Source organism: Bombus huntii, chromosome 8 (assembly GCF_024542735.1).
Source record: "Bombus huntii isolate Logan2020A chromosome 8, iyBomHunt1.1, whole genome shotgun sequence".
Classification (NCBI taxonomy): Eukaryota; Metazoa; Arthropoda; class Insecta; order Hymenoptera; family Apidae; genus Bombus; species Bombus huntii.
The window spans coordinates 6,993,026-7,009,376 of NC_066245.1; the positions used below are offsets into that span (position 1 = coordinate 6,993,026).

At 42.9% G+C, this 16,351-nt stretch overlaps 1 protein-coding gene across 3 annotated transcripts in view; it reads left to right on the top strand.

Moving 5' to 3' along the window:
* Nucleotides 1-16,351, top strand: part of LOC126868282 (irregular chiasm C-roughest protein-like) — a 157,289-nt gene that overhangs the window by 101,686 nt on the left and 39,252 nt on the right. For all 3 annotated transcript variants that reach the window (XM_050623592.1, XM_050623591.1, XM_050623593.1), the window contains exon 2: nt 778-1,118. In XM_050623592.1, coding sequence (XP_050479549.1) covers nt 778-1,118 — 341 coding nt within the window. The remainder of the gene's footprint in view (nt 1-777; nt 1,119-16,351) is intronic.

Here is a 16,351-nt window from a genome sequence, read left to right on the forward strand (position 1 = left end):
GTCGTTAAACAATCCTCGGCTAGAGGACTAGGCGGTGCGCGAAAGCGAAGAGAAAGAGACAGAAAGAAAAGGGCGGGGTAGGGAGAAAAGTTAAATAACGAACTTAGACGCTTTTTACTTCTTATCGACAACCAACCCTGGAATATCATTGCGACGCCGTAAGTGCGTTATCGCCGCTCCGCTATTAATTCTACCCTTTATTTTCCCCTCTGATCCGTAATTCGACTATCGACTGTTCTGCCCCCGTTGCTCTGCCGGCGGTCCAAGTCATAATTTACGACAGCTCGTTCTCGCGCAATCAACCGTAAAGTTTAACGTGGTAATGTAGTTCCACGCTTACATAAGGCACCTGGGGTGATTTTTACGCGACGAAGAGGGTTCAGTTATAGTATAGTGCGAGGAAAGTATATTGCGTGGATTAGGAACCGGTTGTAATTATTGGAATCGCTTTATTTCTTTTTTTTTCTCTTTTTTTCCATCGTGAAGGGTACTTGGAATAAAATTATTTTCTGCAATTCCTTCGGCATCGAATATTTTTCGGCGTGTTGGAAAAACGTTTTAGACTATTAATGATAGAATCGTGTTTTCTCTAAGGCTTTTATAGACAGAATATAACAAATATTAGAATTGGTCTTACTCGGAAGAAATACATTTATAGCTTTGTTAGTAACTTGTTGCGTTGCAGTTTTATCGTTTATTTAATTACTAACTTGTTGAAATACAATATCGCGTTACGTAAAACGAAGGAGTACAGAATTATTTCGTTTCTGCTTTCAGCACGAGAACAAGAGGCGTAGCAAGATCAACGCCATCTATAATCTGGCTATCGTTGCTACTGACGCTAGGAACGAGGGTAACGTCATCAGCGACGAACATAACGAACGTGTCACCATTGGCCTCGACGGTGAAGCCGATCACGACCACGGAAGTAGTTTATCAGCGATTCGCGATTGAACCGATGGATCAGACCGCCGTGATTGGCAGCCGAGTGACGCTTCCTTGCCGGGTCCTCGACCAGAAGGGACCTATTCAATGGACAAAGGACGACTTCGGCCTTGGCGCCGTCAGAAACCTCACGGGATACGAACGTTACGCCATGATCGGCAGCGACGAAGAGGGTAAGTGAAATTCACTTAACTAACTCGATCCAATATAAAGATCATAGGAGAAAAATGCAATAAGTCACAATTTTTATGTTTTATAGAAGTAGAATTTAAAAATTCAACATGTTGTCTGTTAATTTTACATTACCAATTTTTCTCATTTTATATGGTTTTAATATTAAATGCAATGTGTATTTGACACTTTTTTAGACATTTGAAAGATACTGATTATCATAAGATTATACCACTGATTTCTTATGAAACTTTGTAGATTTACCAGCTATTTTTAAAAAGTTGTATGTTTGGATTTAAGACATCCCTCTCCAACTATGTAAGTATATGAAAATACTCTCTTCTTGCCGGCAAATAGCATCAGAATTAGAAAATCAAAACGAACAAACTTATCATGTATTTTCTCTTTGGTCTTCATATACCTATAGAAATTTCTCTATTCTATTCTTACCTGTATAGCTAAATCTAAGATTAGAATATTATAGTCTAAGCTATATATTACTAGGCCGATATACATATATGCGTGAAAATAAAGCTTGCATGCGGGAATGAGTGGAGCGAGTTTCACGAGAACGCATGTTTGTAAGTTCCCAATCGATTTGCATAATGATTATGGAGTATACGTGATTGGTTATTTCCTGATAGAGCCAGTACAATTATAAATATAGACACGCCTACGGGCCGAAAAAAAATCTACGAATAAGATCGTAATGTAATAACTAAACCGCAAATTTTTATGCATTTATTGGAAAATTTAAAGCTGCGAAAATGCACAGAATGCAAGTAATATCGAAAAATACTATATATAATATAGTATTTATATAATACATACAAATATATATAACGTTAATCAATAGCTATTTAAAGTAAAACACTGGTTAGAATATTTAACGAATGAAACTTGAAAATCAATAGTGTTCGAAAAATACAAATTTACATAGATATCCGGGATCTAATAACAATATTATTATCATGTTGTTAGTCATCCTCTTATTTTTCCATACTACACTATGTATATGCGCGTGAAACCTCGCGAACTTTCGTCACGCATACGAGAATTAATGAGGATTGTAATGATGAGAATTAATGAGAAAATTTTTATACGAAGATGACTTCCCGTCGTTCGGTGAAAATTCGGTAGTCGAGATCTCTCCAATGCATATTCTAATTAAAAAGGACAGTCAAATAGTCTGATATCGAGCAAAGCAATTGGCCAAATGCCCTCTGTATCGCCGCTTGTTTTTAATCCGCTACGACTGACTAGAAAATCCATCCTTTCTTCTTTCGTGCAGTCTGTAAAAAGGAAGGGAACGAAGCGTTCCACTTTTCCGATGTGTTTGTTGCGTTTAAATTACACGATGTCCTTAAGGAGAGGCGGTATCTCCGCAGGCATTCGCGAAATTGCTTTCCCCTTTGTTGCACGTAGGAGACGAGGAAGGAACAGCGATATTGGAAAATGCTTATGTGCACGAACAAATTGAAACTCCGTATTTGCAAACAAGCGGGACAAGAAAACGGCCAAGACGTTGTTCTCCCTGTTTCGGTCTCTCCTTTATTTCTTCGGTCGTATAAGAGGAGGCTCTTTTTCGGTTTAAGCTAAACTTACTTCCGCGAGGCCCACGTATTTAAAGTTTCTCCGAAACTAGGAGATTACCGTTTCGTTTGCCTAATTCTGAATTTCACGGCGTTGCGATAACCCCCCCCCCCCCCCTCCTCTCTTCCGAAGTCTAAACTCATTCCGGGGATAAAGCTTCGGCTCAGGATAACGACCTACCCTAGCGAACCGCCCGATGAAATTAACCGCAGATTTCGAGGGGAAAGCCAGAGAAGTGTCGATATAATCGAATCGAATACGCGTCCACAGATATGCCGTACGAAGGATAAAAAATGAAAAAGAAAATAGTTCCCTTTTCATCCATCGTATTCAGCACCGTATTTCGCGATGCAAGGGATCAGTGTGGGAATATATATCCAACTGAATGACCGGTAACAGACGTACGGATGCAAAGGGTAGAACATATTTTCAGGGGTGAGTTAGAAATCGAATGAATCTCGATGGAGGCTTGGTCGCGTTCGACCGACAGCGCCATTTCCTTCGCGCTCGTTTTCCGTTTTTTCCCCGGCGCCGTTGGCCAGCGGCGGCACGCAGCTGCGATACACGACGGGTCAGTTTGCACGGACCAAATTCAATTTCCTGCGGCCTATTGATTTTTTCCTTTTTTTTCTTTTTTTTTTTTTTTTTTAGCTGTTCTTTTTGCCTTTTTCCCGTAGCGTCGTGGAATTGCGAAAAAGAAGGAAGAACGAAAAAAATATGAGCGACTGAGTGAGTAGGAAAGAAAGGTAGAACGAAAGGGGTGAGAAGAAGAGGAAAAGTTGCACGATGCGACGAAATATTTTATGTAGAGCGTGTACACGGGTCGGTTCGGGAGGTCGAATCGTCGTGCGAAATTCATACGGGACGGACGACGAACGACCTGACGTTTCACACAGAATGGAATCGTACGTTCGCCCATCTTGTTTCGTTCATGACTCTTCGCGTAACGTTTTAACTCGATTGTATTTCGATATATACATGGGCGAATCGAACGGTGAAATAAATAAAAGAAAAAAGTATCTATACGTGTATTTCAAAAGAAGAAGCAAGATTGGGTGGTAGAGGATCATAGAATGCAAGACGTGGCCGAAGTGTGGAGAGAAAAATTCAAATGGATTCCCTTCGAACATTATTTGGAATAACAGTATACTCGCGAGGGCAAAGTTCGAAGCGGGAAAGTCGCGGAGAGAGTCGATAACGCGGTGGTATTAATGGGCCGCAAGCGGCAAGTTAAATTGCCTTTTTAACGAGTTCCGAAAAATGTGTGCTCCGCTGACGTAACATTTGCTCGTCCGCGTTCGAGCGTTCATCGTAGCATCGCGTCGTGGCCCGGAGCGAGCGTTGCTCTCGAACGAACGCAGTCAGCCATCAACGAGGCGGGTACGTTGAAGGGTGGTATCGGTCAGGGTTGGAATTAACGACGATTCACCGGCGAAAGTTTTCTTTGGTTCGTTCGAGATCGCTGAATCGGTAAAATTGAAAGGCCCCCGAGGGATCTTTTTCAGGCCGTATCAGGCAATTGGAAATTGGCCGGTTACGCTCATCCAGCAAGGATGGACCGACCGTTTATTCGATTACCTGCCAATTAACCACCGTGCGCGGCCGCAAAGAATTCCTTTGGCAGAACGCGGAACGGCCAATCTAATCGATTCGCAGCCGCAGGCTATTTTGCACGGCGTCGCTCGTGCTGGCCGACAGATTTAGCAATTTCTCCGTGACCGACGTGCGGCTGCGAATGTGTGTCATTGCGCGGCCATCCTACCGATACCGTAATATCATAATACACGGGGAACTATCGTGGCTGCTCGGTCGCGATTTAACGAGCGAACGCGCGCACGCGTCGTTCTGTCGCGTTTTCGTGTTCGTCTCGGCTCGACAGCTAAATTCACGCGACGCTTTTTCCCTCCTCTCGTCCGTATCTAATGCCGCAAAAAGCGAGGCTACAAAAAGCTGCAACGTTTCGAGGTTTATCCAGTGAAAAATTTCCACGTTCCGCCACGATAAAACATCGCTTGCCGTACGGTACACGCGTATCGGCCAGAGCTTTGGCCCTTTTTCCCTCTCCTCGATACCAGTTACGCCATACGCTCTCCTTTGCCTTCTATTTACACGCTGCTACCCATTTCGCGCGGCAAGGATTAGTCCAACAACCGATTCTACGATACACACTCTATGCGCATTTTCTCTCTCTCTCTCTCTCTCTCTCTGTATCGATATTATGTAAGCAGTGCTCGCGTACAACTCACCGTATATACGTGTACGCCAAACGCGAGCGAAAGCCAGCAGCGTGGAGCGGAGCGACGTATCAACGGCACGCCATGCAGCCGCCGCCGTGTGCTCTCGTAACAATCACGCCGGCTCGAAACGATAAGATTCGTGGCAGGCGAGAGGCAATTTAAGCCAACGCCACCTGATATACAAGGTGTACCAGCTAACTCTATTATCCGAGCTATTCCCTTTACTTTTCGAGTTTCCAGACGATACGAACCTTTGGTTCGCGGAAGTTGCGTGCGTGGCCCCGTTGCACGCCGAACATTTTCGTTGCCATTAAGCTCCGATATCGGGGTCACCGCGCCGTTTTATTTCGCGCGATTTCTATTTTCAACAAAGACAGCGACTCGCGAGTACATCGTACTGTTAGTTTCCTAATTCTGTAGAGTTGTAAGGAAAACGTAGATCTTGTTACGAGAAGCCTTACCCTGCAACTTTCTTATTAGATATACCTATATAAAAATACAAGCGGTCTGCGTTCACCTAGGAAGCACCTTAGAATCATCGGCCATTCAACTTGTCTTAAAAATTCCATCGGACACTCCTACGTTCGTGGAAGAAAGAAGATATCCACTCAATGGCTCAATAGCTGTACCCGGAGCGAAAGCACTTTAGCCGATAAGGTCAGCTGGGACACCCTATACTCTTCTCCTTTAGCGAGTTTCGTTGGTAACAAGGGAAACGATGTGTTACTCTCAGTTTCCATAACATTACTGCAACCCTCACAGTGACCATTCGTACGGTAAACGTAGAACGCACACAACACGATCCATATTGGTTCCTGTTGTTTGTCCGACGATCGACAGCGGTCTTTAACTTGGTCGAGTTCTGTTGTCGGAAAGGTAACATCCCAGTACCGTGGCTGCAAAGTTGATAAGAGTCTGTCCCGGCAAAGTTCCCGCCGTTTAACTCCTCTTAATTCCACCGGGATTAATTAATTTAGAAGCGTTTCGTTGCAACGGAGGAAGAATCGTCGGGTTTCGGTTTTACGAATTCCCGATAGGGACACCGTAGCGTCGAATCGACCGTAAATTGTGACGCGTCCTGTTTGTTTCTTCCAGTTAACGCGAGTCTTGATTCTCTTCCCCCAAAGACAGTGTATCTTCCGTATAGAATAGAACCAAGGTATCCCTCGGTTTGTGTACAGAGAATTTCGGTTAAATAAGTTCCTTTAAACGTCGGTTCCTCCATTCTTCCGCAAATAGTACGGCACAGTGACCAAAATGTCTTCGGTACTACACAACTCGTAACTTCCCATCAGACTCGAAACACGGGAACAAATATTTTCTCCGCGTCTCGCCTTGCTTGCGATTTGCCTGCGGTAAACAAATCCTCGAGCGCAGAGTATCGAAGCTTGGAAAACTGTCGATACAAGCGGCGACGCTTCCAAAAGTCGATATCGGAAAGTCGAAGGCACAGAGCACGATCCCTGCGGCTCGTCGATTTCGCTGGCTCGGTCGCGAGTTCCGACCAAGTAATCGCAATCAAGCGCGCTTAAAGATGCAAACATCGGTTCGAGAGGGTGGCGGAACTCAGCAGTTCCGGTTCCGGGACCGCACTACTACCGGTCCCTCCTAGATTGTGCCCACGACACGAGTTCGCGAACAATGGAGTTCGAACCTTCCTTACGCTCGAGTTACTCTCAATTTGCGCGGTCCCGTGCAGATTAGTAAACAGCTGCAGTGCTACGGCTGAGCAAAGCGAAGCAAAACGATAACGGAGACACGCGAAGGCGACGAAGTAACTTGCCGGCGAAGTTGAACGAGCTGTCGACAGTGTCGCAGAGCATATCGATGCATCGACGTGGTTGCGAGAGGTCTGGCTGGATGATCGGTGGCGCAGTTTCTGATTCATCCGGTCGATCGCAGCCGGTGTCATGTACGTGTCTCTATTTTTAATCGACGGAGTCGCACATATCCGTTACACGTTGCATTCTCTGCAAAATCCTCGAAAGAAATAGGTACGCGACGTGTGTTGGCCGGGCTACGCCGAACCCGCGGATAACTTTAAATTAGTTCCGAAACATTTGTCGCGTATACGCTGCACCCGGCTAATGCAGCCCGCTGGAGATCGATAGGGGAGATCGCGGAATGTTGGAAATGGCCGTGTTACGAGGATGAGGGTAGCGCTAATCGCTTGGCAGCCGCGTCAAGCTGCAACCGGTTGCCCCACCGGATGTCCTTCGATCTGTCTCTAAGCGGGGATTAGAAGAGGACAGGGTCGATCGCGGAGAGGATCGGTAACTAAGATCAATATATATCTCCTACAGGATACGTCCGCGGACAGCTCGTTCGGCAAACGAGGCATTATCGTGATCATATCGAGAAGGACGTTGCAGCCATTGCCAGTACCTCCCATTGGCTTATATCTATAGGCGATTAAATTTCTAACAACTTTTTCTTCTTTCTTCTACCGTGTCTTATTTGCCCATTAATCAGACGAGATAGTTTTTATCTCTGAAACATGCCTCGATTTCGTGATCACTCGTCGTAGTTCGTTCGTGCTCTCGTTCACGAACTCGAGAAGAGGACGATGGAGTTCGCGTCTGGCCTCGCGTAGAAATGGATTGCACCACAGTTGCGGTGCGGCAGTCCCGTAACAGGATGCGAAACCGGCACGACCGGCTTCGTCGGTTTCCGCGGAGATTGACGAGAAATCATCGAGGAAGGCCGCCGTTCGTGTACGAAGAACGAAACGCTACGCGGACCTGAATATCATCATCCTTTTCGCCAGCTGTTTCCACCGTAAGACTGTGAAAGGAGCGTAATTTTCTACGGCCACTTAACGTCGCAATGGTTGTTTATTTATTAAGCTAAATCCGCAAAGAGAACAGATCGTCGAACACAGCAGCATAAAATAAAAGCCCTTGAAACGGTGATTTCCTATAAATAAGCGAGTTATTGCTCGTTAATACCTGGTGGAACGCTATGCCAGGACTGATGGTTTCGAGCGTGCTTTTATTCATCCGGCTCGTTATCGATCGGGGCCCAATAAATACGATTAATTAACACCGGTATCTTTACATTTGCCGGGTAACAGAGAAATTTGTGGTCGGAACGAGGCAATCTACGAACGCGATCCCACACGGGCATAAATTCTCTAACTGACGTGTATATTAATTGCCGCGGCTCTATAGCCTTACCAAGGTAATCCAAGGATTTTTCGATCGGCTGGCCAACCGGTCGATTGGAGTATCAATTACCCGCGTCCGCGCAGCTTAGACGGTGGCAGGGCTGCGCGAACGGCAGCAGAAAACGGCAGCAACATCGTCAGCAAGCTCGGTAGGAGCGGTGGTTGCGGGTCGAGCAACCTGCACGACCGGCTCCGCCCGCTTCTGCTGCTGCAACCGACTCGATTAATCGGTCTTACCGGTTTTCACCGAGCGTCTCTCTCATTGCCAGCGGCTCTCTCGACAGGTACCACATCTGCACCGTGTCTTGCCCTTTTAAATTGCCATCTCCCTTTCCTCCACCTCCTTTTCCTGTTCTTTGTCCCTCTGTTGCTGCTACGTGACGAACGAGAAAAACAGCATGGAAAGCTACGGAACAAATACCGTAAAAAGTGCCATAGTGGCCGTGAACTATTACAATGGAAAGAAAAATACGAAGCAGGTGAGACAATGTGACCCGATGCAAATCCTCGGCCATTTATCCAACCGTGCTCGATCTCCTTTTATAGCACCGTGAAATCTACGCTTCGTGTGAATAACAGATTAACTTCTTTGTTCCGAAACCTTTTATTTGTTCAAATGATCTTTCGATTGCGCGTTACTGCGATCACAGCGTGTCACAGGCATAACGACGATCGCTTGATAGAACCAACTCTGTTAAGGAACAGGCGGTTAGTCGAGAACTGTTTTTATCGACCGCACGGTTAACGAATTTTTGTTCAGTTGATTTAGTGGAAAATGGCATAAATTGTTTGAGCAATTCAGAATAGTAACTCCCAATATCGCAAAGGCACAGGTCAAAACATGATTGCTAGGTTCAGATGCGGGATCGAAGAAAAGGGAAATACGTATTGGAAGAAGATTACAATCTGCAGACTACGTGAATGGGCAAGAGAGTCACTAGAACATATGTTGCCTGAATGTAAAGAGCCGAAAGGAAGTTAACAGTAACAGAAATACTAAAGAGAGAGGAAAAAGTAGCGGAATGGATGCATTTAGTGCTGAAAAAAAGGAGAATTAAGGAAGGATAATTCGAAGGAAAGGAAGAAACAGAATTAAACTCTTGGAATTAGATCTCCTTTCTCCCCACACACACACTTACTCGAGTAACAAATGTAAACTCCCCATTTTGAAACTGCAAGGAATCAAATAAACCTAATTACTACTACTAATCTCCATTATTGATTTTTCGAGGGAAACAAGCTTTCGTGAAATGGCGAATATTCGGTGTAAAAGAATATCATCTCTTTTAACACGGTCGAAGTACTACGTATAAAGATACTTCGTTTTTATACTAATATCTAAAAATTGTCTTCAACATGTACATTGCATTTTACGCAGCTCGCGTTAAAAGAATCCTCAACCTTTTATTGAATCACCACCGAGTAGTACCTTCCTCGAATTGCTTCGCATTTTTTCTCTCTCTCTCTCTCTCTCTCTTTCAATCCTCCATATTCGTTAACGACTTGGCCGATACATATCCAATTCCTCGTAACACCTACCAATGTTGTTTATTCTTGGAAAATCCGACGCCACGCCAGAGAATATTTTATACCACGATTTCACAGTAAACTCGGTTTTAAAACTTGCGGTAGCCAGACTGAAAAAAAATTTCGCTACTTCGTTGGTGTGGTGGCCGAGGGGTAGAGCGTGGCGGGCGAAACAAAAGCTCCATTTAAGCGTTTCAACGCAATTTTATGAGCAGTGCCGGTAATGAAACGTAAGAGGGGAAAACAGCAACGGATAAGACTGTCTCGTTTTCGAGATTTCAACGGAACTATGAAGAGGCGGGAGAGGAGTACCGTGCGAACGCGGCCCGATTAATCGTGCTATCTCTCCTGGAAAAATGCCAGTGTGAGGAAGTACGGAGCCGAAAAACAAGAAATTGCGACCGGTAACAATTGGTTCCGCGAATAATAGGTTGCGCGGTTCCGTAATCGCAGATTTGCCGTGATAAAGCGAGACCGGATGTCGGACGGTTATCATGCTCTCTTCATATTGACGCCACTAAAGTTCCTCTTGATTTCACGGCCGTTTCAACCGCGAGATATCACTGAAATCTAGCGTCTCCCTATGCATATGCTAATGTCTGAAAGTCATTCGGCCTGCAGCGACGATGGTGCACTTTTATATACCGGGGTTGGTGTATAAGTCCGTATAAATTCTGACACTTAAATCAGTAGCGATAACCGTAACAGATCGGTATCGCTGCGACCTACGACTGCTCTAATTATCCGTTATCACGTCCGCCATAAATCTGTGGACAATGTCCAACAACGACGAAGCCTGATCTTCAGAAGGCATCCGTTATTAGATACACCGCGGTCGGCAATATTCCAGTAGCGTAGCGCGCGTCCGTGCGATATCTGATTAATATCGCACGCTCCCGAATATGGCACGTGTTTGCTGGTGGCAACAATATTTGGACACCCGATAGGTATCTGCTACAAGCGGCTGGTATAATTGCCGGCAGCCAACACGTGTCACATTCGCGATCGAACATTCTATGAATTGTTCGTCTGGCGAAGAATTCGTTACGGTGGCATTTAAATACGAGCAAATTGTGGTTACTGGAAAAACGAATGGTTTTAAGAGATATTGATGGAAAGGTAATTTAACCTCTTGACGCTGGTATTCGTATTTTGTATACGAGCTACGAATCGTTCATTTCTGTACAATCAATTATCTAATTTATCTTTCAAATCATAATTTAAAATTGAGAGTGAAACTGTTTAAAAGTTTATTAACAAATCCCGTAAATATGATACTTGAATCTCTGCTTAGTGATAGTGAGCTAATTGGAATAAAAGTACGTAATACGCAATACGAAAACACGGATTATGAAACATTGAAAATTTATACAGCTTTATGTTCAAAGGAAGCAACATAAATGTGACTGAGATGGAAGGCATGGATTAGTAATACGCATAGTTTTCTGAGTATCGGTTTCCCTCTCTGCTCCTCTGCTTCCATATCCTCGTTAGAGCCACGTGTCAAAACTCGTTATGTTCTCCGTAAGCCTTGCTCTATTAGAAACATTCTAAATATTATTTCATTTACGCTGAGAGAAAAAAAGTTTATCACTCTTCTGTTATGGACACAGTCAGGCATCGTAATATCGAAATCCTTCAAAAATTCCAATCTGAAATACGTTACCAATAAAAGAATTCATTGTGACTTAAAGATGTCCACGGTGAAAGAAGAAATTTCGAAATTCAGCAACCGATATACCGCACGCTTAACGAATCATTCGAACCCTTTGTCGTTAATCACTCGGCTGACAGACAGTACAGAAAAACCCATAGACTAACCATCAGACATAATCATTAGAATTACATAATAGGTTTCATCGTATAAATTAATCTGTTTCGCATCAACTTAAATTGCCTATAATTCTTCACAACAATCGACTGTAATTAATCCAAAGAGAATAGAAGAAATTAATCGTCGAAATTGTTATCCCAAAATTTGGCTCTATATAAACTTTCTGTCTCACAGTGACTGTCACAAGGTTTCATGATTTTTCTATAAAAAATTCCTCGTTATCTTTTCGTGATCCCACGAGTGATCACGAGTTGCACAAAGCGATCCATGGATGTTCTATTAAACGTCTCGAAATCCGATGCAGCACTATCTGAATTTCCATTACCCTCGAGTAAGTTATCTCCTCGGCATTCTTGGACGGGATTAAAAAACCATCTCCGTAGATCGACGTTCCGGAGGAACGTTTAACCTCGAAGGAGGACCGGATGTCTTTATCTAACATTTACGCTGAGAAGTTCCCGGAAGAAATGGAGCAAAGCCGAGGGAAACCCCTAATCGCTGGCTCCTGCTGCACCGTTTCCAATTCTCGATTTTCAGGGTTCGATGATCAACGATGGTAGTAGGATCGCGTCGAGCAGGCGGGGCCAGTGTTTTCATGTCGTCGATCAGCTACTAGCCCGTACTCCTGGCGATGTGCTCGCGCATACACCTAGTTGCGTTCCAAGTACAGAGACCTATGCCGACCGTGCTTTCCTGAAATTTACAGACGCGATTAATGTCACGACTGGCTCGTCCGGCGCAGTGGTCACTCGTTTGCTTAAATGCCGTTTGTAGGCCTAACTGTTACTAATTTCCTTGTCGAATTATTGCCTGGCCGTGTATACTCGCTTTTCATGCATAAAACGTTGCTTTGATATGCAGGAGGATTCTTGTCACAGCTTTTGAAATAATGTAATGTCTCTTACATAGTAGGTATTAGATATTTTGTTACGAACTATTGGAAATTCGGTGATACAAATCGTAAGATATTTAAAAAATTAATAGAAAACTTGAAAAGAGTAAAATTTCAATTGCTTCTTAATATAGAATTGACGATGTCAAAGTCGAATGTTATGGCTTATTTTTATATCTTCATCACAATTTACGTATTTGTACTACAATCACATTTATCTGTTACATATATATTTTGTTATATAATTTACACGAAATACTTGAGTTTTATAAAAATAGGTGTTTTAAAACTTTCGAGAAACGTAACTCTATTTATTTGAATCCATCAATGAATAAATTATCTACGTATACTGGAGTGGGTGTAATGGGAGTCCGATTAATCTAAAATTTTTCATTCATATAACAGAAATTCTCCATTTATACTTACCAAAATTTCATTGCGATAAATAGACCACGAATGAATAGAGGATTACGACGTATATACATATATGTATACTTCCGTATATAGGTGGAAATGTAGGTCCATCGAAGTTTAAAATAATCGATGAGAGACAGAATTCATTGGCCATCTATCAATAAATAACTAGTAAAAGCCTAATTCGAATCCCATTTTTCTCCTATAATATTTTAAAATATGATCGTTCTGTTTTATCTTTCTTTTCTCTATTTTGAATTTGAAATATGAAGAATTTGAATTTAATCGTTCGAATTTTTGATAGTTCAGAAATTCAAGTACGTCGTATGGAACGTCTTACAAAATGTAAAGGAAAGTTCAAAAGAATAGCGAGTAGAATAACCGAGACGGTTTTTGCATCTTTTTGCAAGCTTACATCGATCAGAATAAGAGAAATAATGCATGCATTGAAAGTTACATGAGAAAATACGCGATCGACGGTTAGGCCGTGAGTCAGAAGCGGAAAAAGCAGACGGATCGTTCATTGTCAGACGCATTTGCCTCGCCAAGCTAAGAAGGAATATACCTGGCTGATTCTAATGCATGCATTATTTAAAAACCGTTTCGAGTAACGCTTGTAACGCGCAGAAGCGCGATGTCGACATGAATATTTCGTAGAGCACCGTTCCGTACAGCAGAGAATTTTGCACTCTATATAAAATAAAAAACTTCGAACGAAGTTGATGAAAAATTTACGCGCTTCATTCAAAATATATTAATCCATGTAATATACTTTCGGAATTGTTTTCAAGAGGATCCGTACGAAAAATGTTTCGTAGAAGCGCAACAAAACGTACGATCTATTGTTTGTACTTACTTTAACGGTTGCGAATGGACGAGAAATTCGGCATGCGCGTGAAAAACCGGCAGTCAGGTCGCTATTTCGATACACGTTTGAAACTGATATCTTTGCGTTTGAAAATAAAGCTTTGTTTTCTATCCAATTTTTATCTTGACAGTGTAAATTACAATTTTCAATAACTATTTTCTCTGTTCGAAAAGTGTTGTTAATCAATATTTGGATGGAAAAAGCAAGCGTATTTATGATGTACAGATGCATGATTTAATTGAAACCAAATATGCGTCATAAATTTATAAAATACATATACGATATTACTAAAATATTCGATAAAAATATACGCGACATCACCGCGCCATTAATCATGCATTTTTCCTTGAAATAAATTCCATAAAAGAAATTTAGAAAACAGTGAGCATCTTTTCGAATTCTCGCGAATTTTCACGTCAAGTGTATACTATTGTAACTGTGGGTTGTCGAACAAGGAACCTTTGAGTGTAGTAAAGCAACAGGACAGGAAACTGCAGAAAGTTAGAACAGCGCAGAAAGTAAATATTTGAGAAAAAACAGAAAACGATGTAGCAACATACTAACAAGGATACTTACACGTTTCCCCGTTGCTGGTTCGATAGATACGAGCTGCGAAATACAGTGTTTCTCAGTTGTTTGCTCGCTTGCGTGCCACCGATCAAATGTGCCGTTTTCTTATCGCTCGTTGTATGACAAGGAGAGTCAGTAGAAATAGCGAGAGTAAGCGAGATCAATCGATTGTAATGCCAAGTACCGGCTCACGCTCTGAAATACCACCAACGAATACGTACTTTCGACGAATACAACGCAAAAGAATAAGGATCGGAATTAATCCAACTTTGTCAGTAGAGAGTTAATGCGGCAGAGCATAAAGAAACTGTGTATATGAAGAGTCGCACATTATACCAGAGAGTACACTTTCCACTTAGAATGAAGATTATGAGGGTTATATCTCCGAAACTTTTAACGCTTATACTCGAGTGAAACTTATTCGGATTAATAATTCATTAATTTCAAATTCCATTTAAAGTTCACGAACAACTCGCACGTGCCTTTGGCTCTCGTGCGAGAAAAACTTGAATGTGTTTCTCGTTCCGCGTATAAAGAGGAGCATAGAAAAATCTTGGTGATGTAAATCGGTAAACTGGCTAATGAAACAGGCTATACACCTGTCGTGATGAGTTATCAACGGCTCGTTGATTTATTCTCGGTGGAAATGCTTCCTTCTCTCTAGTCACTGTACCTCGTTCGTTCTAGAGTGTCGCAAATTTTCGCTCCAGCTGTAAAATTTTCGATGACGCCCGAATAACGTAGTCGATTAAACAGTGGGAGAAACGATTGCCTTTTAATTTCTGTTGGTCGAATCACGATACGATCGTTAACCGAGGAAATTAGCGGTGATCGATTTCTCATTTGGCACCGATTCGTTCCAGCATTTCACGCGATATCAAATCGGCAAGCCGTGAGTCGTAGGTTCTTTTCCAACGAAGGGGAGGAAGCGAGGAAAATCAAGGTATCGATTCGACGATAGGTCGGAGCTAAGAAATTATCACGGCCGTTTCGAAATTTACGACGCTAGCCTGCCCCTTATAGGTAAGGTCAACCGTGCATTATCGAGATCCGTTTGATTTACCGTAGCAATAAATGCTATGCGTAGCCCTGGCGTGCCGTTAGTATAGACGTTGTTTGCCCAGTTGCGGCACCAAACGGTCGATGATTATGCCAGGCGAACCAGAGCTACGTTCCTGATTAAAGGATTAGTGGGTCTGTGCCAAGAGATTCGTGATTATACATCGTGATGTCGGTGATTCGGTCAGGATCGCCTCGATCGGCGAGAGAACGGATGTCACACATACACACACACACACACACATACACACGATGATGATGATTCGACGTTTCTCTACGATTTCATCTACGATAAAAGCAACCCAGCACATCAGGGCAAGGACTTAATACCTCCGGCAGTGAACACGTCGACACCGTTTAATGGATATCGCGCCGGTTCGATCGACTCAACCGCTTAGTTCACCTCGAGTAACACGATATCGCGATATAGCCGCGAGAATATTAGCATTTCATAACGGCTAATTGCCGATCGCGGAAGGTGCCACGAAGAAACGGGCCACTTTACGGGGCGTTAAGTAAACACGCTATGCTACAGTTTCTCTTTAATGGTAGTCGTGTAGCACTATCGTAACCCTGTCTGCTCCTGACGTGTGTACGTTTCATTATCGAGTAACGAAAAAATCATCGAAACGTTTCCATTGGTTCTTTCGTTATTTTCTCGAGTATTCGTAGGCGGGCATGTTGCTTTTTTTCTTTTTTCTTTTTAATGGTTCCATTTGTTCCATTTCTTTTTAATGGAACGCACGTGATTCCGCTGACGGTGTAATTATACCAAACGACAAAAAAAGTGCGAAAAAAAGGTGGAAAAAAGAAGCAGCAGGGGAAAAAGGAAAAAAAAGGCGAGAAATGGCCAGACGGAGGCCGCGGCACGACTGTGTCGCGGTTTCTCTCAGTATGGCGAGATTCAAAACGATAATACCATATAATTCCTGGTGTATGCGATTGTAACGGAAAATTGCGATCCAATTAACCGAAATAATAATGATGGTAATAGCTACGCTGATTGACATACCGCCGCGGCAAATCTGGATTATTCGTTTTCGTATATGTATAAAACGGGGCACGGATTAGTAAT